This window comes from Acomys russatus, chromosome 19, assembly GCF_903995435.1.
Source record: "Acomys russatus chromosome 19, mAcoRus1.1, whole genome shotgun sequence".
In the NCBI taxonomy this organism is placed as follows: domain Eukaryota; kingdom Metazoa; phylum Chordata; class Mammalia; order Rodentia; family Muridae; genus Acomys; species Acomys russatus.
The window spans coordinates 46,937,643-46,961,248 of NC_067155.1; the positions used below are offsets into that span (position 1 = coordinate 46,937,643).

Sequence of the window (23,606 nt, forward strand, 5' to 3'; positions counted from 1 at the left end):
CCGGCTGACTGACCAAAAGTCGAACGAGCATAACGTTTGCCACCAATGGGTACACTCAGAATTTGTTCCTAGTTTGAGACAAAACAAAAACAAAAAACCAACAACTTCTCAGGAAACATGACATCATTTGTATTTCTTCCTGAAGGAAGGAAATTTGTAGATATCTGTGATCATAAGACAGTTTTGGTTCTTTGTTTTTGCTTTAATAGTAAGAAATAGCCGATTCTTTTTCATAGCTGGGGTTTTACTCGGAGATGATTCAAATTTTAAGTTTGGTTTTTGAGACAGGGTCTCACTATGCAAGCCCAGCGCTCCAAGCTGGGCTCAAACTCTCTACGTAGCCCAGGTTAGCCTGGGGCTTATTGTAATTCTCCTGCCTCAGCTCCCTGAGTGCTAAGCTACCACACCCGGCTTCAAATGATCATGTGTTTTCCTGAAGGGCTGGAGGCTGCTCCAATTAGTTCAATCCTCCTGCTTTCCCTTCGCATGATTACGTAAGGGTTAAAGAAATCTTACAAGCTATGTACAGCAGTTTACACCTCGGGGTTTTCACTTGATAGATGAATGGGGGGGGGGGGGGGGGGCAGAAATGAAGTCATGACATCTATCCGTCACAGAAGCCTGCGTAGGCACAGGGAAGGTCACTGGAGGGGCGAGGTCTTGAGCGGGATCATGATCCTGGACTCCATTTCCTGAATGAGTGGGACTGAAAAAGAAGATGGACGTTACTGCCCTGGCCTTTCCAGACACAGCGGGCTTGCGAAGACGCACTAACAAGGCGCCTGCGCAGATCACAAATGCTTGCTGTTAGAAAGTGCCCGTAAAGGGACTAGTCGCCGCAGCAGAAATAGGCGACGCCACCAACTAGGATGTTAACTGAAGCGGAAAGAAGAGAGAGTCGACCAGGAGAGCTGCTGCTTGGTGGGAAAGCAGAAAAGTCTTGGTTGTGAAGAGCAGCACTTTCTCAAAAGGTTCTTTAAACTAAGACAAACAGGCAAGAACCCAAATGACGCGGGGTCGAAGTGTGTGCATAGACAGGAAAAGGGGGTGGCTCGGTGGGTCAAGACGCCTGTCACCTGTCACCAAGTCTGAAACCAGCATGGTGGAAGGAGGGACCAGACTGGCACGAACTGCCCACTGACATTCGCATGCGTACTCCGTGGTGGGTCCCTTCCCCCAGCCTAACAGCAGCACACATGAAAATGAATATAAAAAAAGGGTTTTGAGGTTTTTGTTTGTTTTCATTTTTAAATTTGTACAAACTACTTCTGTGGACTGAAACGCATGCCCGAAACTGATGAGAAATTTAAGAGGTGATCACAAGTGGGCATGGTGGCTCCCACCTGTAATCCAGTGGGTGGGAAGGCTCAGGCGCCTGCGCTATATGAGAGAGACCTTGTATCAAAACAACAGAGGACTAAAACACAAAGGACACAAAATTACATACAGTCACAGGACTCTGTTTACTCTGTGACTGGCCTCCACTCTCTATTTAACCAAGGAAGACAGACACTGAACTGTGACCCTCCTACCTGCACTGTCCCAGTGCTGAGATAGATGGTGCCTGCTTTTTTTTTCTTTTTAACTAAAAGACAAGCTATTTCTACTTTGTAGTCTGCTCTTTTCTAAGTAAGTATGCAGCTTAAATACCCACCACACTTAGCTTTATGCCAATCTCTGTGAGTTTGAGGCCAGCATGGTCTACATAGTGAGTTCCAGGATAGCCAGGGCTACACAGTGAGGCCCTGTCTAGGAAAACCAAACAAAAATTAGCTTTATTATTACTTTTTTTAGTGCTACGGATGAAGGCCAGGGTTAAGCCATATCCTCAGCCCTAATATCATTGTCATTATTATTATTGCTGATATTTGTTACTGGGAAGCCCAGTTTATCTTGGAGCATTCTTTTAGGCATAGTCTTTTAAACATGTATGCCATCATACCCACTTACAAAAATATTCTTTTAAATTCATGCATTAAGCTATTTTGGGGAATTGATGGTTTTAATGAAGAAAATTTTAGAAAAAATTTAATAATTTTTTAACAGAACAAAGAAACTTTTTTAAAAAAGTAATATTAAAAAAATTAAGGAGGTGCACACTTTTTTTTTTTTTTTAAGTGCACACCTTTGATCCAGCACTTAGGAAGCAGAAACAGGTAGGTCTCTCTGAGTTCGAGGCCAAGCTGGTCTAAATAGTTGAGTTCCAGGACAGCCAGGAAATAAAGTAATTAAATTAAAAAAATAAGCTATCCACATGTCTGAAAATTTTACCAGGCAATACTCCTATCTGTCTTCTTCTTTAAAAATAACTTTATTTATTAATGATATGCAATGAGTGTTTTGTCTGTTTTGTGCCCATGGAGGCCAGAAAAAGGCATTGGATTCCCTAGACCTGGAGTTACAGTGGTTGTGAGGCTCTGTGGGGTGCTCTGGAAGAGCAGCCAAGGCTCTTATCTGTTGGGCCAGGTTTCCAGCCCCTTTTTCTGCCTTTTTGCCAGCCTACACTGGCCCTCTGCTTGCCATCCTCCTGCCTCAGCTTCCCAAAGTGCTTGAGCCACCACACTGGGTTAAAGAATCAAGAATCTTTTTTACTTTTTGGGCTTTTGTTCTTTTTTTTTTTTTTTTTTTTTTTCCTGAGACAAGGTTTCTTTGTGTAATAGTCCTGGCTGTCCTGGACTCACTTTGTAGACCAGGCTGGCCTCGAACTCACATTGATCTGCCTGTCTTTGTCTCCTGAGTGCTGGGATTAAAGCATGCCCCACCACGCCCGGCTCAGAATCAAGATTATTAATTTAAAACAGTACTTAAACCGGGCGTGGTGGCGCATGTCTTTAATCCCAGCACTTGGGAGGCAGAGGCAGGCGGATCTCTGTGAGTTCGAGGCCAGCCTGGTCTACAAAGGGGATCCAGGACAGCCAAGGCTATACATAGAAACCCTGTCTCAAAAACAAAACAAAAGAAAAAAGTTAGTACTTAGGAAAAAAACATTGGTCCGTTTCATGTCTTGTTAACCTTATCATCACATCCTATACTGTCACACCTGCAATTTTAAAATGCACACTCAAAGCCGGAAGCTGGAAAGAGTCGGTAAAGCTTACCCGTATAGTACACCAGCTCCTCCCAGCCGTGCTTGTGCCAGGCTGCATTCCGTATGTCTTCCCTGGTCTGAAGGTCTTTATAAGCTTAAACATAAGCACGAGAAGATGTGAGTCACGCACGAAGCCCACATCCCAGGAGCACAGGCATTCAGCGTTCAGCTAGCCATTTCGTTTTCTCTGACACTATTTTGGCCACTCAGTGACTGACGTGGAAAATCGCAAGCAGAGACTGAGAAAACCAGGGTTAGGCCTCTGGGAGGGGGGACGCCATCTGCTCTCAGGGTTTATACTCCAGGGAGCAGGAGATGTCTTTACAAAGTGAGGAAGTTTCTTCAATAACACACTGCGTTCATGACTAGGAACTCTCAGCTAAGCACTGGCCTTTGCCCCCCAAGGGCTGGGATTACAGGCACATACAACACGATCCTGGTAAACCACCGTTTTTTGTTTTTTTGTTTTTGTTTTTGTTTTTTTACCAAATACTGCATTTGTTTGGTTTTTAAATTTAAATTTTTGCCTTATGTGTATGGATGTTTCGTCTGTATTTATGCATGCACGCATGTAGGTATGTATGTATGTGCATGGTGAGATGATGCCACGGGGGCCAGAAGACAGCCAAGGTCCTCTGGAACTGGAGTCACAGGTGGCCGAGGAACCACGTGAGTGCTGGTAGGTGAACAGGTCCTACACAAGCACAGGCAGCATTCTTAACCAGTGAGTCATCTCACCAGCTCTAGAGCACACACTACTTTCTGTTATTGGTTTTTGATGTTTGTCTGTAACTCTGTGCCTTTGAGAACTCTGATCTCTGTGGAGCTAAATCTGTGCTCAACAGGCAGTGCACCACTCAGGACAAGGCTGCCCGTGGGGGCTGTGAAGATGAAGGATCACTGGCATAATCTAGCATTAGGACAGGGTTTTGGTTTCTTAAATGCTAGGTAAACTCAGCTGAGCAGAAGAGTGCTGGCTGCCGCAGGGGGTTCTGGGAGCAATGAAGAATAAAGGAGAAGGTTTTTTTTTTTTTTTTTTTTTTTTTTTTGCCCTTTTTGGCCTTTTTTTTGCCTCAGTGTATCCACTGAGGCTTAACTTCACCACGGCTATGCTACTATGTAACCAGTGTGCACTCTTTGTGAGGATTTTTCTTCTTTTTTCCTGATGAAGACTGAATGTAGGGCCTTGCACATGCTAGGCAATTGTCCTACCACCGGGCCATACTCTTGCTTATTCTTCATTTATTTATGTGTAGGTATATATATGTGACTTATGCCCTGTGAGTGCAGGTGCCTGTAGAGCCCAGAAGAGTTCTGGCCTTACTGACCTCGGGTTCTCTGGAAGAATAGAGTACTTAATTGCTGTGCCGTCTCTCCAGACCCTGGTAGTTTAGTTGTTTTCTTGTTTTAATTTTCGTTTATATACATGTTTGCAATGAGATATAATTATTTCCACTCTCCCCGTGATGCTCCCTACCTCTTCAGTCGCCTGTTTTGTTGCTTGCTTGCTTGCTTGTTTGTTTTGACCCTGTCTTGCTCTGACACCTGCCATGTAGTCCATGCTGGCAGGGGACTCTCAATCGTCCCCCTATCTCAGCGTCCTGAGTGCAGGGACTATAGCCCTGTGCCACCTTACCTAACTTTAGTTGGTGACTTGTTACCCATCCACTGACCTGATGCTATTGGCCTTGTTGTTTTAGACAGCCCAGCATTTACCACCCACCCGTGACATTTGCATTTGCTGTAGTGTTTGAGGCTACCCCACTGTTGATTACAACTTAATTACTAACGAATTCTTCAGTCCCAGCAGCAAGTCACAAAAGGAGGAGAAGTACACATACCCCAAAGATGATGCACCATATAGAGCTGCCCAATCTGAGAGAAGAAGCCCCCGACTGCCTCGTGGTTGTCCTGTCTGAAGCGAATGGCACGGGCCCTGGGAGAGAAAAGCAGTGTTCCCATGGTTAAGGAAGAGTCGGTGGGCGCCCGGGTGTGCTCACGCACGCTGGAAATCCCAGCACTTAGAAGGCAAAGGCAGGAGGTTCTGCAGTAAGTTAGAGGCCAGCCTGGGCTATACAGTGAGTCCAGGCTAGAGTGGGCTATGCAGTGAGACCCTTTATAGCAAAGCAAAGAATCAGACTACTTTTTCTACTCAGAGCCAACTGTTAGAAATGAAGACTGATTTCTTTTAATGCATATCAAATTATTAAATACAATCAAGTTTTTATTTTATTTTGGGGGGAAGTTAGGACCTCATTCTGTATCCCAGGCAAGCCTAGAACTTATATATAACCCAATGATCTCAAACTTATGTTGATTTTCTTGCCTTAGTTTCCCAGTATTTGAAAGGCTAATTATTTTTGTGAGAAGTAGAACATATTTAATGATGACTTTTCATTTTTTATTTTTTTAAAAAAGATTTATTTATTTATTTATTATGTATATAGTGCTCTGGCTGCATGTACACTTGCATGCCAGAAGAGGGTGCATTATAGATGGTTGTAAGCCACCATGTGGTTGCTGGGAATTGAATTCAGGACCTTTGGAAGAGCAGGCAGTGCTCTTAACCTCTGAGCCATCTCTCCAGCCCTATTTTTTAATTTTTTAAAAGATTTATTTATTATTTACTTATACAGTATTCTGCCCACATGTGCGTCTGCAGGCCAGAAGAGGGCATCAGATCTCATTATAGATGGTTGTGAGGCACCACGTGGTTGTTGGGAATTGAAGTCAGGACCTCTGGAAGAGCAGACAGGGCTCTTATCTGCTGAGCCATCTGTCCAGGGCCAAGTCACTTTTAAAAAATGGGTGACACCTGCTGTTATGGGCTACACTCCAGGGTGGGCCTTCTCTGGGACTAGTCAGCCAGCACAAATTGGAATCCATGGGTTTATTAGGCGAGAGACAAGAGAAAGACCATGAAGGTGGGTGAAGAGGGGCAGTGACAGGGGAAGTTGGGGAAGGTGAATGAATGTGGTCAAAATGCATTATAAAGCCGGGTGTGGTGGCGCACGCCTTTAATCCCAGCACTCGGGAGGCAGAGGCAGGGGGAATCACTGTGAGTTCGAGGCCAGCCTGGTCTACAAAGTGAGTCCAGGATGGCCAAGGTTACACAGAGAAACCCTATCTCGAAAAACCAAACAAAAAAAGTTGTATAAAACTTTCAAAGAGAAGGCTGGAGAGATGGCTCAGAGGTTAAGAGCACTGTCTGCTCTTCCAGAGGTCCTGAGTTCAATTCTCAGCACCCACATGGTGACTCACAACCATCTATAATGTGATCTAATGCCCTCTTCTGGAGTGCAGGACTACATGCACTGTACAGGCAGAGCACAGTATACAAAATAAATAAATAAATACATAAATACCCTCCAAAACAACTAACCAAACACAAAACCCCTCTTCCTTTTCAAGATTTAACACTACCAAAAAAAAAAAAAAAAAAAAAAAAAAAAAAAAAAAAAAAAGGTGCATCAGTTTTGTTTTGTTTTTTTGGAGACAGGGTCTCTCTGTGTAGCCTTAGCTGTCCTGGACTCACTTTGTAGACCAGGCTGGCTTTGAACTCACAGAGATCTGCCTGCCTCTGCCTCCTGAGTGCTAGGGTTAAAGGCGTGCGCCAGTTTTGTTGTTGTTTTGTTTTGTTTTTTAACTTAAACATCATCTTCCACTGGTACCAGGTACTCTGTTTTCACATTCAGTGAGATCATTTGAAATCTTGACAATGCTTAAAAATGTATTTCCTACAAATCAACTTTCTATCATTCCTGATAAATACGAAGACAGGGGCTTCAAATGATGTAGGGATCCCACCCCACCAGGAGAGCAAAGCTGGAGTCTATCAAGGGTGTCTTCACCATGAACCACCCAGAAAACCCATATTAATACTTCCCATGGCTGTGGCCTGGTCTCAGACACACAAAGGGCTTAGCATCCTCATTTATTTAAATGACCGAAATGAAAAATACTAGCTTCTACAATGAGAGGATACTTTTTTTTTTTTCAAGACAAGGTTTCTCTTTGTAGCCTTGGTTGTCCTGGACTCACTTTGTAGACCAGGCTGGCCTTGAACTCACAAAGATCCACCTGCTTCTGCCTCCCCAAGTTCTGGGATTACAGGTATGTGCCACTGCACCCGGCTGAGATAGAGTCTTACTATGTTAGCCCAGGCTGGCCTTGAAAGCACGATCTTGCCTCAGTTTGCCAAATGCTAGGACTACAAGATTATACCAGCATGGCCAGGAAGAAATGAAAGTCTCCAGCTGGCCTGAGGGGTGCGTTCTCTTACTGGTAGAAAACTATAGACTGAATTCTAACACCTTAACAGGGCTCAGAAACAGAGGTATAACCTGTCGTATTAGTGACGAAGCTAGCCAGATGAAGTCCACTGCGCGCGCGCGCGCACACACACACACACACACACACACACACACACACACACACACACACACACACACACACACACACACACACACCCCTGCTCTCATGCATGTGCACTGAGCATTGCAAACATGGCTGCACTGAAGCTTCCAGGTGCCTGCTGTGCAGTCTCCATAGATTATCCATAAATTATACAGTTATCATCAGGAAAATTACAAATGCAATCAATTATCTCAAATTAAGGAAATCAACTGAACTGTGCACTGTAAATGCTCAGGAGGAGGAGGAAGGGAGTCTTTCATTGACAGTAATAAAATATCTGGATTATTCATTTCATTCTGAGGTTTTCCAATTTGGTTATGGAAGGCAAAGAAAATATACTTGCCGTAGCCTGGTAATAATGACAAGTGTGTGCTGCGGAGGAGACCACCATCTTAATAGTTACCTACGTGCCAAATAAAAATCAAATGCTGAACTGGCTACACAGGGTTTAACAGAACTGAGTAACCTCAATGTAGCCCCTGGATTCCCTGTGAAAAAAGAGTAATTAGTAGCATCCTAGTTGTGTGGACATCTAAACTTAGGTTACAGGCTAAAACAGTGGTTCTCAACCTATGGGCTGCAACCCCCTTGTTGGGGTGGAACAACCCTTTCACAGGGTCACCTAAGACCATCAGAAAACACAGATAGTTACATTATGATTCAGAACAGTAGCAAAATCACAGTTATGAAATAGAGATGAAAATAATTTCATGGCTGGGGGTCACCACAACACGAGGAACGGCATTAAAGGGACAGAGCGTTAGGAAGGTTAAGATGCACTGGGTTAAAGTGAACAGCTCAAAAACATGAGCAGAACCCCTTGGTAAAGTGGTACCTGCCCATCACAGTATATAACCAACTATGTGCTTCTTTTTTGCTTGTTTCGGGCAGGGTCCCAGCACCCCAGGCTGGTCTCAGACTTGCTATGTGGCTGAGGATAGCCTTGATCTCCTGACCTTCCTGCCTCTACCTCCTGAGTGCTGGGAGCGCAGTATGCACTGCCGCACCTAGCTTGACTGAGCTTTTGTGGTGAGCCTAAGAACCTGTGCCTAGTTCACACTCAGAGACTTTCCCTAAGCCTTTTTCTTTTCTTTTTTTTTTTTTTTGGTTTTTCGAGACCTGGTTTCTCTGTGTAGCCTTGGCCATCCTGGACTCACTTTGTAGACCAGGCTGGCCTCGAACTCACAGCGATCCGCCTGCCTCTGCCTCCCGAGTGCTGGGATTAAAGGCATGCGCCACCACACCCGGACTCCTAAGCCTTTTTCTAATGGCTTCATGCTTTACCTCTTACATTTAGAGGAAATGTGTATTTTTATTTTACATGTATGAGTGCTTACCTGCATGTATGCCCAGGCACTGTGTGTGTGTGCAGTGCCCTCAGAGGGGAGTAGAGGGCATCAGACCCCCGGAACTGGAGCTACAGATGGTCGTGAGCTGCCATGGGTGCTAAGAGGCATAGGTACCCTACAAGAGCAGCAATGCTCTTACCTACTGAGCCATCTCTCCAAACTCTTAAGTTTCTTCATTTTTTTTTTCATAATGTTTTCTTCATATACCATCCCCCTCACCCAGCACCTTTTGATGAAATAACCATCTTCTCTCACCAAAGGAAGATTTACTTTGGCGCATTTGTCAAAAAGAACCTATGAAAGCAATCAAGTGCTAATTTCTAGTCCTTCTCTCCTGTGACACTGTCCTATATACTTGTCCATGTGCCAAGACTACACTTTAAAAAATTATTTTAATTTTATGTGCATTGGTGTTTGCCTGTATGTATGTCTGTGTGACGGTGTCAGATCGTAAAGTTATACATAGTTGTAAGCTGCTATGTGGGGGGCTGGGGATAGAACCTGGGTCCTGTGGAAGAACAGTCAATACTCTTGACCACTGAGCTGTTTGTTGGTTGGTTGGTTGGTTGGTTGGCTGTTTTTTTTTCAAGACAGGGTCTCTCTGTCTTGCCTTGGCTGTCCTGGACTCATTTTGTAGACCAGGCTGGCCTTGAACTCACATCCACCCGCCTGCCTCTGCCTCCCAAGTGCTGGGATTAAAGGCGTGCGCCACCATACCCGGCCTTTGTTTTGTTTTGTTTTAAAAGACAATATCTCCCACTGTATCACAGGCTCGCATCTAACCTGTGGAAATCTTCCTGCTAGCATTGCAGGCATAAGCCACAACAGAAGGCTTAAGATACCAGCTTTCAGAGAGAACCATCAATTTTCCTACTTGGTTCATTTAAGCTTGTGTTGGTACTTTGCTACTCAAATTACAAAAAGGAAAACAACTGCATCATCAACCCCAACTGCTCTGTTGATGGAAAACCCAGATTCCTGAAGAGTGAGCCCTGAGGAGTGCATAGAACAGTCTCACAGAGTGCTGTGCCTGTGTCTGCAGGGCCTTCTTTTGGGGAGCTATATGCTAAAGTGGCTACGGACTGGATCAAGAGTCTGGACTGGAGGCTGAAACCTAAACAGAACTGGCCATGGCTTAGTCAGTTATTTATTTATTTGCTTATTTATTTATTTATTTTTGGTTTTTTGAAACAGGGTTTCTCTGTGTAGCCTTGGCTGTCCTAGACTTACTTTGTAGACCAGGTTGGCCTCGAACTCACAGTGATCCGCCTGCCTCTGCCTCCCGAGTGCTGGGATTAAAGGCGTGCGCCACCACACCTGGCCCAGTCATTTATTTTTGCGTATGTGTTGTTTTTTTTTCTTTTTGTTTTTTATTGGGACAGGGTCTTGTTATGTCTTGTGACTGTCCCACTTTAGCCTCTTAAATGGTTGGATTGTATGTGATGTTAATATGTTTGTGTTAATAATTATGGAAGCTTAGGATCAGGTATACAATGGGGATCCATTATATTGTTCTCTCTAGTTTTGTACATGCTTGAAATTTTTCATAAAAACATAAAGCAGTAATCTGAATAAATTACTTAAATAAAAATTAGAGAAGAAACAAAGTGGACAGAATTCACTGGAATTATAACAACATAGTTTGTTAAATCATCATGTATTCTTTTAAAATTTATTCTATAAGTAAAAGAACATTTTTGGCTATAAAAGAAAAAAAAGAAAGAAAGAAACATAAAACAAAGCCATATAAACCAGGAGCCAGCAAGACCCTCAGGGGTGAGAGGCCATGCTGCCAGCCCTGATGACCTGAGTGTCACCCTTGGGACCCGTATGGCAGAAGGAGAGAGGCAACCCTGGAAGCTGTCCTCTGAGCTCCACAGCATGCCCTACCAACAGGAGATTAAAGAGGACAAATGAGGTAGGGGCTGGAGAGACAGCTCTGTAGTTAAGAGGCCTGGCTGCTCTCCTAGAGGACCCAGGTTTGGTTCCCAGCACCCACATGGTGGGTAGCAAACATCTGTACCTCCACTTCCAGAGGATCCAACACAATCTTTGGGACTTTGTGGCTACTGCATGCATGTAGTGCAAAGACATACATGCAGACAGGATACTTAGACATACAAAACAAAAATAAATCCTAAAGGAGGAAGGAGAGAGTGTATCTGCAATCTGGTTACTTTGAAGGTGGAGCAGGAGGAACATTTGAGCCCAGGCCGCTTTTTAAAAAAGATTTATTTATTTATTTAATCTATAAGTGCTCTATCTGCATGTCAGATAGATGCCCTGCATATCAGAAGAGGGCATCAGATTACATTATAGATGGTTGTGAGCCACCATGTGGTTGCTGGGAATTGAACTCAGGACCTCTTGGAAGAGCTGACAGTGCTCTTAACCCCTGAGCCATCTCTCCAGCCCCGAGCCCAGGCTCTCTAGTCTAGCCTAGCAGCATAGTGAGAAACTGTATGAAAGGGCAGCATCAAGGCAAGGCATTTACGGTTTTTAATTAATTAATTTATTTATTATGTATACAGTGCTCTGTCTGCATGTACACCTGCACAGCAGAAGAGGGCATCAGATCACATTATGGATGGTTGTGAGCCACCATGTGCTTGCTGGGAATTGAACTCAGGACCTCTGGACCAGTGCTCTTAACCTCTGAGCTAATCTCCAGCCCCGAAGTTTGGTTGGTTGGTTTGTTTAAGCTAAGGATTTACAGTATGAGCCAGGTGTCGGGGCACACACCTGAAGGTCCAGGGAGCTGCGAGGTAGAAGCACAAGGATCAGGGTTCAAGGCCGGCCTTGGCCACATGGTGAGCTGGGATAGGACATGATTTCAAAAAAGCAAAACAAACGAATTCACGGCGGCGTGGCTAAAAAGAATCTGATAATGAGACTTACAGACTCAGCATAATCATATACTTACCAGTAATTGCCCCATTCAATCATTGTTCCCGGCTGAAAGAGAATTTAGATTTTGGTCAGTAGTGTGAAAAAACAGAGTAGGAGCAAAGCCGTGAGTATCTGCTGTGCTCCTATGCCATCACTTAGTATTCTTTGGTGCCACATGAGAAGATAACCCACATACAGTGTAGGAGCAAGCCATCCACAAATGAGAAAACCGCTGCCAGTCCATCCTTTGATGTGCTGACGGACCTCTTTCCATTTTCCCAGCACAAAGGTGATGGTTAGATGACATTTAATGCTGGGAAGGATGAAGGACGCACACAGAGTGAATCTGGCTAACGGGTACCATTACCCATGTTTCCTAGTGTAAGTAATTGTAAGTAATTAGAGGGTATCAGTAAGAACAGGGCTATATCCAGGATGTTCTTTTTAGTATACAAAAGGGACATATCTAGAAAGTTGTAAAGAACTCACTCTCATTTAAAAAACATTATTTTTCAAGACAGGGTTTCTCAAAACCCGTGGCTGTCCTGGACTAACTCTGTAGACTAGGCTGGCCTCGAACTCCCAGTGATCTGCCTGCCTCTGCCTCCCTGAGTGCTGGGATTACAGGTGTGTGCCACCGTGCTTGGCTTCATTTTTAATTTTTTTTTTTTTTTTTTTTTTTTTTTTGGTTTTTTGAGACAGGGTTTCTCTGTGTAGCCTTGGCCGTCCTGGACTCACTTTGTAGACCAGGCTGCCCTTGAACTCACAGCGATCCGCCTGCCTCTGCCTCCCGAGTGCTGGGATTAAAGGCATGTGCCACCATGCCCGGCCCATTTTTAATTTTTTTATTCAGTTCTTTTTGCTGTTGTCTTTTGAGACATGATTTCTCTATGTAGCCATGGCTTTCCTGAAATTTGCAGTAGGAGAGATAAGCATTTTTGTGTGTGTGTTGATTCCAAGAGTGGGACAAGGAACAGACTTGTGAGAGAGCAGGATGTTTTTCCACTTAGAAGTCGAACCACTTCGTGGGGAAGCTTGGATGTTGCCAGCTGAAAACATCCTAGCAGAGACTCTAAGAGGAGATAAATACATATATGGCCAAAACAAGAGGCTTTAGAGAGGACTTGGGATTGTTTTGGCTGTTCAGCAAAACTTCGAGAGATGCAAGGCTTTGGCTCTGGGCTTTGGGCTCTGGCTGAGGCTCTGAGCCTCAGCTGCTGTTCCAGGTTCCAGCAGCAACCTTGGTTGAATTGCAGGTTTGTTGAAGGCCTGCTTACTATGCTGGGAGAATCATTCCTCGGAACTGATACCCTTAAGGTTTCATTATTGTGTTCTTTAATCCCCTTTTCCTATTATTTGGCTTAGTTGGGCTGTAAGTGAGGTACGCTCTGTTAGTGGGTTCATAATAAAGTATAATTGTTAAGAAAACTGAGCCTACAACTTGCTATATAGACCAGGGTGGCTTTGAACAGAGATTTGCCTGCCTTTGCATCCCAATCGCCAGCACGCCTGGCTCACTTTCCTTCTCACTCATACAGTGCTGTACAGCTTGTGTTTGTTAGGCCCTCATGGCTCAACATGTGTGATTGCTATTTTGTGCCTGGTTCTGCACTCGAGGTCGTTCCTCGAAAAAACAAGATGCTTTTGGGGGCTGGGGATGGAATGTAGCCGGGTTAACAAAATGCTTGCCTGGCATGTACCAAGCTCTGGGTCTGAGCCAGCACTGTATACACTGGGTGTGGCAGCGCACACCTGTGATCCCAGGGTTCAGGAGGAGGAAGCAGGAGGACCAAGAGTTTAGGGCTATCCCCGGCTACGTACAGTTTGAAGGCAGCCTCAAAAAAGACATTCGGAAAAACATCAAGCAATAAGCATTATACATAATGCCATAAATACAAAAGAACTTAGCAGAAGAGAAGGGATGAAAAAGAGGGGGAAAAAGTAAAACAAGAAAGAATAGATGGGGGCAGAGGGGGCGGGCACACAAGTCAAATCAAAATATAAGCTGATATGGTGGTGGATGTCGGTAACCCCAGCACTCAGGCGACGCAGCAGAAGGTGCTCAAGTTCGAGGCCAGCTTGGGGTGTGGGAGAACCCCGTTTCCAATCACTGCCACCACCTCTGAAAAATAAACGCTAAAATGCACGAGATAAGACACTAAATACACAAAACAAGACCTTGCTTCTGTTTCACTGCCTGCGTCAGGACGCAATATAAGGAGAGCGGGCCTGCGTTTGCTACTTACTCGGAGTTGGTAGGACCTGAGTTCGTATATATTGGGTCCTGATCTTGGCACTGGCTCGTTCCAAAAACTGAACTCCAACAGCAGCTGGTTCTTCCGTGAGAGAAGCATGTCACTTCTGGCCTTACGGAAATTTATAAATTCCTTTGGGTGAAAAAAAATGCTCAATGAAATCTTTGGATACTTACATAGACTTTAGTAACAACGACACCCACAAGATACGGTTATAAATAAGATCATCTTCAGTGCCCCATGTCCCCCAAATCCCAGACAGGGTTTCTCTATGTAGCATTTGCTGTCCTGGGACTCACTCTGTACACCAGGCTGGCCTCTGACTCAGATATCCACCTGCCCCTGCCTCCTGAGTGCTGGCACTAAAGGTGTGTGCTGCTATGCCCAGCATCCATCTTAGCTTTTATCTCTTGCATTGAAACAATGAATACAGCATGCCCCCTCACTTCCTAGGATACCTAGGTTTCTTGTTTGTTTTTAAAGATTTATTCATTTTAGTTAATGTGTATGAATGTGTGTGTGTGTGTGTGTGTGTATACACACATGCATGTGCCTGGCACCCATGGAGGTCAGAAGAGGGCACAAGATCCCCCGGAAGTGGAGTCACAGATGGTTGTGAGCTGCCATGTGGGTGTGAGAATCAAACCTTGGTCTTCAACAAGAGCAACACGTCTTTTAAACCATGAGCCAGCACCACATAACCCCGCTGTAGGGGTGAATGCCTATGACCCCAGGATTTGGGAAGGCGGGGGAATCAGGACCTCAAAGCCATTCCCGGGTATATAAGGAGTTTGAGGCTAGCCTGGGCTATATGAGACCTTGTCTCATACAAACAAACAAACAAAAATTCAAAAAGAAAGAAACAAACAATAAGTACACGGCAGAGTTTCTAACTGTAATCCTGGGCTGTGTTTACCGTGCAGCCTAGCCAGTGTTAAAATGCTGTCTTGTGAATTTCAGTGTGCTATTGTGCGCACACCTTTAATCCCAGCACTCGAAAGGCAGAGGCAGGAAGATGTTTGTGAGTTCAAGGCCAGCCTGGTCTACAGAGTGAGGCCAAGACAGCCAGGGCTACACAGAGAAACCATGTCTCAAAAAACCATACACATACAAAAAAAGAGTTTATATGATGCAATTTCCACTATGAAGACTGAGTGGTTTACTAACAAAAGCTGATGTCATCATGTCATCATGAAGTTCTGTTGGAATACACCCTGTATCATTAGACTGCACAAGCATATATACATATATTTTTTTCTATCAAATTCATTACCTGGTTTTCTCTGAGTTTATTCATAACCTCCGTGAGGGCTGGATAGCCTCCTTCATACCTCCAGAGGTGGACTGGAATGCATTTGAAGAGACAGTTAGCATCAAGGCACTCTTACCTTGACAATATCGATGCATGGCATGTGAACACAGTGCAGCATGGCGGTGCATCATGTATGTACCACTCAAACACAGGCAGCATGGTAGCGTGTCTTGTATACACCATTTGAACATAGTGCAGTATTGTATTGAGCCTCGCATCCACCATGTGAACATGGTACAACATTGTAGTTACATTACAAGGTTTCCATAACAGATTCAAACATTTTTAAAGTAATTTTACCACTTAACCCCTGAAACCAGAATGAGACTTGAAAAGGATTGTAAAAGCAAGCACTAAATGACGAAATAATTTAAATGACCTCAAAGCAGCCCCAGGAAAAGGTATTTATCCCAAAAACTTCTGCTCCCTACCAGCTTGATCCTGCTCGCCATACCACGTGTTCCACGTCCCCACCAAGGTACAAGGGTAGTGCTTGTCTTCATGAATCTTTGGTAGCACTTCTTGACTTAAAGAGAAGAGACAGCAATGCTGGTTAAACAGGGCAGAGAGTTCCCCAAGGACAGCACGGGAGCATCAGCTGGAATGTAACCACTTACTGTGCGTTCTAGCCACAGCTTCCACAGCATGCATATTTTGTTTTATATTTACTAATTTTACGCATATGTGTCTTATCTACATGTATGGCTGTGTACCATGTGTGTGCATGGTACTCACAGAAGCCAGAAGAGAGCATCAGATCCTGTGGAACTAGAAATATGGATGTTGTAAGCCACACGTGGGTGCTAGCACTCGAACCCAAGTCTTGTGCCAGAGCGACAGTCCTCTAAACCTCTGGGCCATCTCTCCAGCCCTGCACAGCATATTTGTGAGATGGTGTCTGGAAATGAAGTGTTGGTCGCACACCGCTATATATCAGCACCCAACTTATCAACGGCTCAGGTTTTAACCTCAGGTTATCTATGAGGGTTCAAGCAACTCCTGCTCACTGATAAAGGGATTTACAAAGGACCAAAGGTCCCCGAGTCCAGGAGCTAGGGCTCTATTATCTGCTATTGCAGGAGACAGAAGGAAAAAGCTACTTAGGGCTGTGATGTTTACAAGAGTTCTCTTGGTCCCCCAAAAGAACGAGAGACAGGAATTACATACAAGACCATGGAAGAAATCAGAAAGTGAGGAGAAGCAATCAAGACAGCTGAGCAATAGGCAGCTCAGAGGAGGGAGGCAGTGGGAGTAGGCCAAAGCGGAGTGGAGAATAATCCAGACACAGTGGTGTGGAGCAAGCCAGTCTTCAGTCCCTAAGGTTACCAGTGAGGTACAACAGTGAGGAAAAATCAAAATGAGATACACACTTGAGGTATCAATAGGTCCCACAAACTCATCCAGCTAGAGGGGTCTCTGGGGTATCAGGGTGAATGCACCAAGTTAGGATCACCACAACCAGGACTGGTGCCTGAGCCTCGGCAAGTCATGGCCATGTGTGCCTCTTAGCAGGTGGCATGCCTGAGCGTAACTCCACAGAAATGTTCCTACGGTGTAGAGACACTCTCATGTAGCTGATAATGACCTTAAAGTTGGGACTGCTTCTTCAACAGAACACAGAACAAATGAACAAATGATGCCTGTGTTTTCAAGATTCTCTGAAGTTATGAAGATTAAAAATATCAAGCCAGGTGTGGTGGCGCACGCCTTTAATCCCAGCACTGGGAGGCAGAGGCAGGCGGATCTCTGTGAGTTCAAGGCCAGCCTGGCCTACATAGAAACCTGTCTTGGAAAAAAAAAAAAAAACAACTCAAAACCAAACCAAACCAAACAATCAAAACAAAACCAAAAACCAAACCAAACTAAAGGAACAACCACCACTTCCCCCCCCCAAAAAACAACAACAACAACAACAAACCCAACCAACCAACCAATCAAAAAATCCAAAAGAAAAAAAGAAATGCTTCTTGTTCAATTTAGCTGCTGACTACACATTATGATTACTATAGGCTGGTGACAAGTACTGCATGTTGTTTGTTTAGCTTTTCTTTTGTTTTCACATAGGATTTTGCTGTATAGCCCTAGCCAGCCTGGAACTTGCTATGTAAACCACACAGGCTTCTAACACAGTGATCTTCCTGCCTCTGCCTGCCAGTGTCGGGATTATAGTCGCGTGCTGCCACATCCACTTAATTCTGTCTTTTTTTAAATTTTTTTATTTTTTTTCTGTCTTTTTTTTTTTTTGAGACAAAGTTTTATTACTACACATTCCTGGCTGGCCTTGAACTCGCAATTCTGCCTCAGGTTCTGGAATTCTGGAATCATAGGTGTGCACCACCAAGGATAGCCCGTGTGCGTTTCTTGAGAAGTGGTATTTAATTTTGTGTGTATACTGATTTTGTGTTTAAACTTAAGATCTGCTATTTAATGTGCCTGATCTATAACCTAGGGCTGCTCAGAAATAATGCAAATCTGGGGTGGGGAAGGATGGATTCAGGGTGAGGTTCTTTTTGTGCCCGGATGTGAGCAGGAAGTAAACAAACGTGCAGTGGCACTGCTAGGAGGAGTGACATCAGTATGGATGACCAAGGTGGGGTCCAGAAATGTCCTGGGGACTGGGAGGGGTACGATGGTGGGCTATGGAGGGGACTGGTGACTGGGGGGCGATGGTGGGCTCTGGAGGGGACTGGGGACTGGGGGGCGATGGCAGGCTCTGGAGGGGACTGGGGACTGGGGGGCGATGGTGGGCTCTGGAGGGGACTGGGGACTGGGGGGCGATGGTGGGCTCTGGAGGGGACTGGGGACTGGGGGGTGATGGTGGGCTCTGGAGGGGACTGGGGACTGGGGTGGGGTGAGGTGGGCTATGGAGGGTACAGGTCTGGCAGCGGGCCCTAGGCCTCTCATCTACACAGACTCACAGATAGAATCAGTTGGTTCTTAGTGTGGGGCCCTAAACTTGCTCTGACAAGCCTTATCTAAGTGGAGGCTGTGAGGCAGGTGGTGGTCACACACTGAGAGCTGGGTGCGTGGGCGGAGGCTCCTAATGGGGCCTCTAAAGGCAGTTAAGTTATGTCAACAGGCACTGCTGAAAGTTTTAAAGAAAAAAAGAACAAAATGAAAAAAATTCAAAATGAGGGGAAAAAAACCAGAACTCAAGCAGATGGTTCTGACATATTTTGGGGTAACAGGTTGCTAGGGAGATGAGGGACATGTCGCTCCAGCCCAGGAGGGCAGCCAGAGAGAAAGTTAACTTAGGGATGGGGTAGACTGAGAAAGAGATGGGGGAGAAAAGTACAGGGAAGCCTAAAATAAGGCAGGTGAAGAACGCCAACCCGCAGTGCCTGATCTCCAAGAAGGGTTAAATATAACATGGCAGGGACAGAAGGGGAGCGGATGTTTTGGGGTGTTGAGTCTAAAGTGAGTGCAAGCTGCCCAAACACATATAAGACATACAGCCAGGAGTCCTTGATAGGAAACAAACAGGATAAGAAAGCTGGCCAGGAAAGCGTAAGCACAGAGAAAATGGCTTCTTGTGAGGGAAAAAAATAAGAGATAAACCATCTTTGGTTTTGGCCATGTTTGTTTATTTACGTTAAAGATTTATTACTGTTTTGAGACAGGGTTTTGCTGGCTGTCCTGTAACTTTCTCTGTAGACAAAGCTAGCCTCAAACTTAAGTGATCTGCCTGCCTCTGTCTCCCAAGTGCTGGGGTTAAAGCCACGTGCCGCCACATGTAGTGTGGTGTGTGTGCGTGCAGTGCTCGTGGGGGTCAGAGAGGGTGCTGCACTGGTGGAGGTTTGCCTGAGAATGTCCCCCACAGGCTCAGATATTTGAATGCTCGGTGCCCAGTTGGTGGAACTGTTTGGGAAGGATGAGGAGGCGGGGCCTTGTTGGAGGAAGTGTATCATGGGGGTGGACTTTGAAGCTTCAAAAGCCCATGCCATTCCCAGTTAGCTCCTGCTTGTAGAGCAGGATGTGAGCTAGTGGCTACTGCTCTACCAGCTACCTGCCTGCCTGCCCGCCTGCTATCCTCCCAACCATGACGGCCACAGATTCACCCTCTGAAACGGTAAGCCCCCCAATAAAATGCTGCTTCTATAAGTTACGCTGGTCAGGGCATCAAAGCACAGCAATAGAAAAGTAACTAAAACAGTTGTTATCCCTCATGTGGGTGCTGGGAACTGAACCTGGGACCTCTGCAAGAGCAACACGCACTCTTAACCCCTGAGCCACCCCTCTTGCTCCTTTATTTTTAATTTATTGGAAAAAATAATAGCCAGACAGGTGTTACTATGTAGCCTTGGTTGGCCTAGAACTCACTACGTAGACCTAGCTGGCCTTTTCTTCACAGAGCCCTGCCTACCTCTGCCTTCGGAGTGCTGGCATTAAAGGTGTGCACCACCATATCTAGCTGGATTTTTTTTTTTTTTTTGAAGGTTTAGAAAGAGTTTACCATTGCAGCCCAAGCTGCCCTCCAGCCTGGAACTCACTGTGTAGTCAGGGATGATTCTGCACGCCTACACTGTCTCTGTCTTCACCTTCCATGAGGTGGCGTCACAAGCCTTCTCACCAAGCCCACCCCAGTTCCTCACACAGGACTTCAATGTGGTAGTTTTTAGGGAAAGCCAATGGAGGTCATGCTTCTGAAACTTCTAAATGCTAACACCCCAAGCCGGCCACAGAGGGGAGGTCTTTATGTGCAGGCAGCCAGGCAGGCTAAGGTCACAGGTGGATCAAACGGTCTTCCAGGGTCCTGGTGAGTATGCTCTACGAATACTTAAAACCAAAGTGCCGCCGGCTCTGGTGGCTCAGGCCGGAAGGATTTGCTGAAGGAGGCAGAGGCAGGTGGATTTGGAGTTCGAGGCCAGCCTGGGATACACATTAAAAAAAAAACAAAAAACCAAAGTGCCATTGGCAGTACTGTCCTGTCCTCCCCCACCCCATCCCTGTCCTTTCAACATTCAGCTTTCAGGGAGATCAAGGATTTCTCCTCTGCTATTAAGTGTTAGCTGAGCCAACACGTATGAGAACCATTACATACATCAGGCCCCCCTCCCAAAGGAGATGATAGTTTGAGATACACACCAAATTTTGTTGTATGCATCCAGGCATTCCGGCTTAACGTTGTGAACTGAAACGGAAGAAAATGCAGTGATAAACTTATAGACAGACAGACGGATGGGAGCCAACTGAGAGGACAGCGGGCCGCTACTCACACTGTAACTTGTACAGACTGCTTGTCTCCTTCTTGGCTAGGAGGTTAGAGTGGGCGTCTTTTCTTGGATCAACCTTTCTGACAAATAAGGACTTTAGCCAGCTGTCTTCCCGAGCTCTGTGACCTGAGGATGTTACTCTCCTATGGAAGAATAAAAACAGTGTTCTGAGCCGGGCAGTGGCACACGCCTTTAATTCTAGCACTTGGGAATTCGAAGCCAGCCTGGTCTACAAAGTGAGTTCAGGACAGTCAGGGCTGTTACATAGAGAAACCCTGTCTCAAAAAAAAACCAACCAACCAAACAAACAAAAACAAAAACCAGTGTTCTGAATCTCTTCTTCAGTGTAGAGACCTCTGTGTTCTTAAATTCTGTCATACTTCTGGAAGCCTGTTGATTTACATAAATCCCTATGTGCCCCCCCCCCCGTGGGGGCGGGGTGGGGGAGGTAACATGACAAGGCACAAACATAAATACATGAAATCCACTATCAGAGCAATATAAAAAAAAAAAAATGAAACTCACTTTGTACACAACTTTAAAAAAACCCAACTGGTTAGAAAACGGTTCTGGGGCCTTTGGTTCAGCAGGTAGGGGGCCAGCCATAGGCCTGGTGAGCACCTCGAACCAGGTGGCAGCAGAGAGCTGACTGGTGGCTGTCCCCTAACCTCCATTCATACACAAAAAGAAATAAAGTTGGTTTGAAGCTGGGGACAGTGTAGCACGCCTGTAATTACACACTCAGGAGACAGAGGCAGGGAGATCAGGAGTGTAAATTGAGCCCTGGTGTTTATTAAGTTGAAGGTCGATCTGGGCTGCAAAAGACCAAGAGACCCAAAAGAAAAAAGAAAAACCCAAAAAGAAGCCGGGCAGTGGTGGCCCACACCTTTATCCCAGCCCTTTGGAGGCAGAGGCTGGCGTGGTCTACAGAGTGAGTTCCAGGACAGCCAAAGCTACACAGAGAAACCCTGTCTTGAGAAACCAACCAACCAACCAAACAAACAAACAACAAAAAAAACCAAAATAAATTTAAAACATAATTTGAAAGATGGGCAATTCTCTGGCACCAATGACATACTAACATGCTGAATTTCTGAGATACATTCAGAGAGAAATGTAGTGTACCATATATACAAAATCTGAGAATGTGGGTTGGGTGGGCAATCTTTTTCCCATTTGATAAATGTGTGTATGTGTGTGTGTGTGTGTGTGTGTGTGTGTGTGTGTGTGTGTGTGTTCACATGTCCACATTCACATGCAGAAGTCAAAAGACAACCTTGGGTGCCATTCCTGAGGTTCTGTCCATCCCCACACCTTTTTTTTGTTGTTGTTCTTTTCGGTACTGGGACTGGATTTAGGGCCTCAAAAATATTAGGCAACTGGTCTTGACCCACGGCCTGCTTAAAATTTCCTTTCTTTCTTTCTTTCTTTCTTTCTTTCTTTCTTTCTTTCTTTCTTTCTTCTTTCTTTCCCCCCTTGAGATAGGGTCTCACTGTGTAGCCCTGGCTGCCCTTGAACTCAGAGAGATCCTCCTGCCTCTGCCTCTCAGGTACTGGGTTTAAAGGTGTGAGCCGCCACTCCCAGGTATGCAGCTGGCCTTTTTATGTGAATTTTAGTGATTTAATTCAAGTCTCCAGGACTGGGTAGCAAGTGCTTTTACCCACCGAGTCATTTTGCTGGCCCCCATTCTTGTACTTTAAAATTTATTTATTTATTTATTTACTTATTTATTATGCACATAGTGTACACCTGCAGGCCAGAAGAGGGCTCCAGATCTCATTCTAGATGGTTGTGAGCCATCATATGGCTGATGAGAATTGAACTCAGGACCTCTGGAAGAGCAGATAGTGCTCTTAACCTCTGAGCCATCTCTCCAGCCACTCTTGTACATTTTTAAGTGCAAAAATGTACATGCTCCCAGGAAGCATACTCCAAGTGCTTAGAATAGCACCTGAAGTGTGGTAAAGGCGTAACAAACGGCCACTCCACGGTTCAGAGCATGAACTGCTCCTGCAGAGGATCTGAGTTCAGCTCCCGGCAGCTACATGAGGCAGCTCTCACCCACCTGGAACTCAGCTCTGGCCTCTGTTGGACACTGCACTCACATATACATACCCACACAAGGCACCGAACTAAAAATAGTAAACAAAAAATATTGACACTCTCAGCCCTCCGTAGGCCAAGGCTTGGAGATGGAAAGTTCGAGGCCAGCATGGTCTACAAAGTGAGTTCTAGAACAGCCAGGGCTATGCAAAGAATTCCTATCTCAAACAAACAAAATCATAAAAGAAAAAAGAAAAAAACCCGATGACAACAACAACAACAAAATAGAACACCCCCTGAAAAAAAACACCCCCCCCTCAAACCAGACTGGCCTTTCTAGGTGCTTCCCGAAGCCTTATCCCCACTAGACCTCCCAGCTCCAGTCTTGGTTTGAGTACTTTCTCCAGGCTCTAGAGATGGAGGGAGGTGCCCTCGTTTTGACCCCTGGCCACTTGGTCAGGGTCCACTTGCAGGGACACTGTCTAGTAGTTATATGTCACACTTTGCCTTTAAGGCTTGTGCTTCCTGCCCTGTAGCACGAAACTAGGAGTACCCAGCGCTTGGCTGCCCAGGCCTCTCAGCCCCACGATCAGCAGGGGCCTGCATGCCCTTGAAAACGGCAGGTCACAGATCTCTCTACCCAGCTTCTTTTGTCCACAGAGCTTGTTTTTGTTTGTTTGTTTGCTTTTGAGCGGGAGAGAGGACAGGCATCATGGTATACATCTAGTAAGTAGTCCAGCACTTGGGAGGCTGAGGCAGGAGGATTACCAATTTTGAAGCACCTCCTAGTCCATATAGCAAGTTTCAGGCCAGCCTGATCAATGCAGTAAGAACCTATCTTTAAAAAAAAAAAAAAAAAGGTTTACAGACAGGGTCTTACTGTGCACCTCAGGTTGGTGACAAGCTCTCAATCCTCCTGCCTCAGTATGCTAAGTGCTAAGATTACAGGTGTCCACCACCGCATACTGCTTCTTCAACATACCACCCTTTGGATATTTTTTTTTTTTTTTTTTGACACTATGATGAAGCAAATGGCGAACA

The 23,606-nt window shown here is 45.3% G+C and overlaps 1 protein-coding gene across 2 annotated transcripts in view; it reads right to left on the reverse strand.

The window, feature by feature from the left end:
* Positions 1–576: 576 nt before the first annotated feature.
* Positions 577–23,606, reverse strand: part of Nipsnap2 (nipsnap homolog 2) — a 30,176-nt gene continuing 7,146 nt past the window's right edge. Inside the window, exons 2-10 of one of the 2 annotated variants that reach the window (XM_051161394.1) lie at positions 20,526–20,665; positions 20,395–20,440; positions 15,741–15,835; positions 15,271–15,341; positions 13,989–14,129; positions 11,777–11,808; positions 4,930–5,024; positions 3,099–3,182; positions 577–706 (exon numbers count right to left, since the gene is read on the reverse strand). In XM_051161394.1, coding sequence (XP_051017351.1) covers positions 642–706; positions 3,099–3,182; positions 4,930–5,024; positions 11,777–11,808; positions 13,989–14,129; positions 15,271–15,341; positions 15,741–15,835; positions 20,395–20,440; positions 20,526–20,665 — 769 coding nt within the window. In that variant the 3' untranslated portion in view covers positions 577–641. The remainder of the gene's footprint in view (positions 707–3,098; positions 3,183–4,929; positions 5,025–11,776; positions 11,809–13,988; positions 14,130–15,270; positions 15,342–15,740; positions 15,836–20,394; positions 20,441–20,525; positions 20,666–23,606) is intronic. The other variant, XM_051161395.1, reaches the window with a different exon arrangement.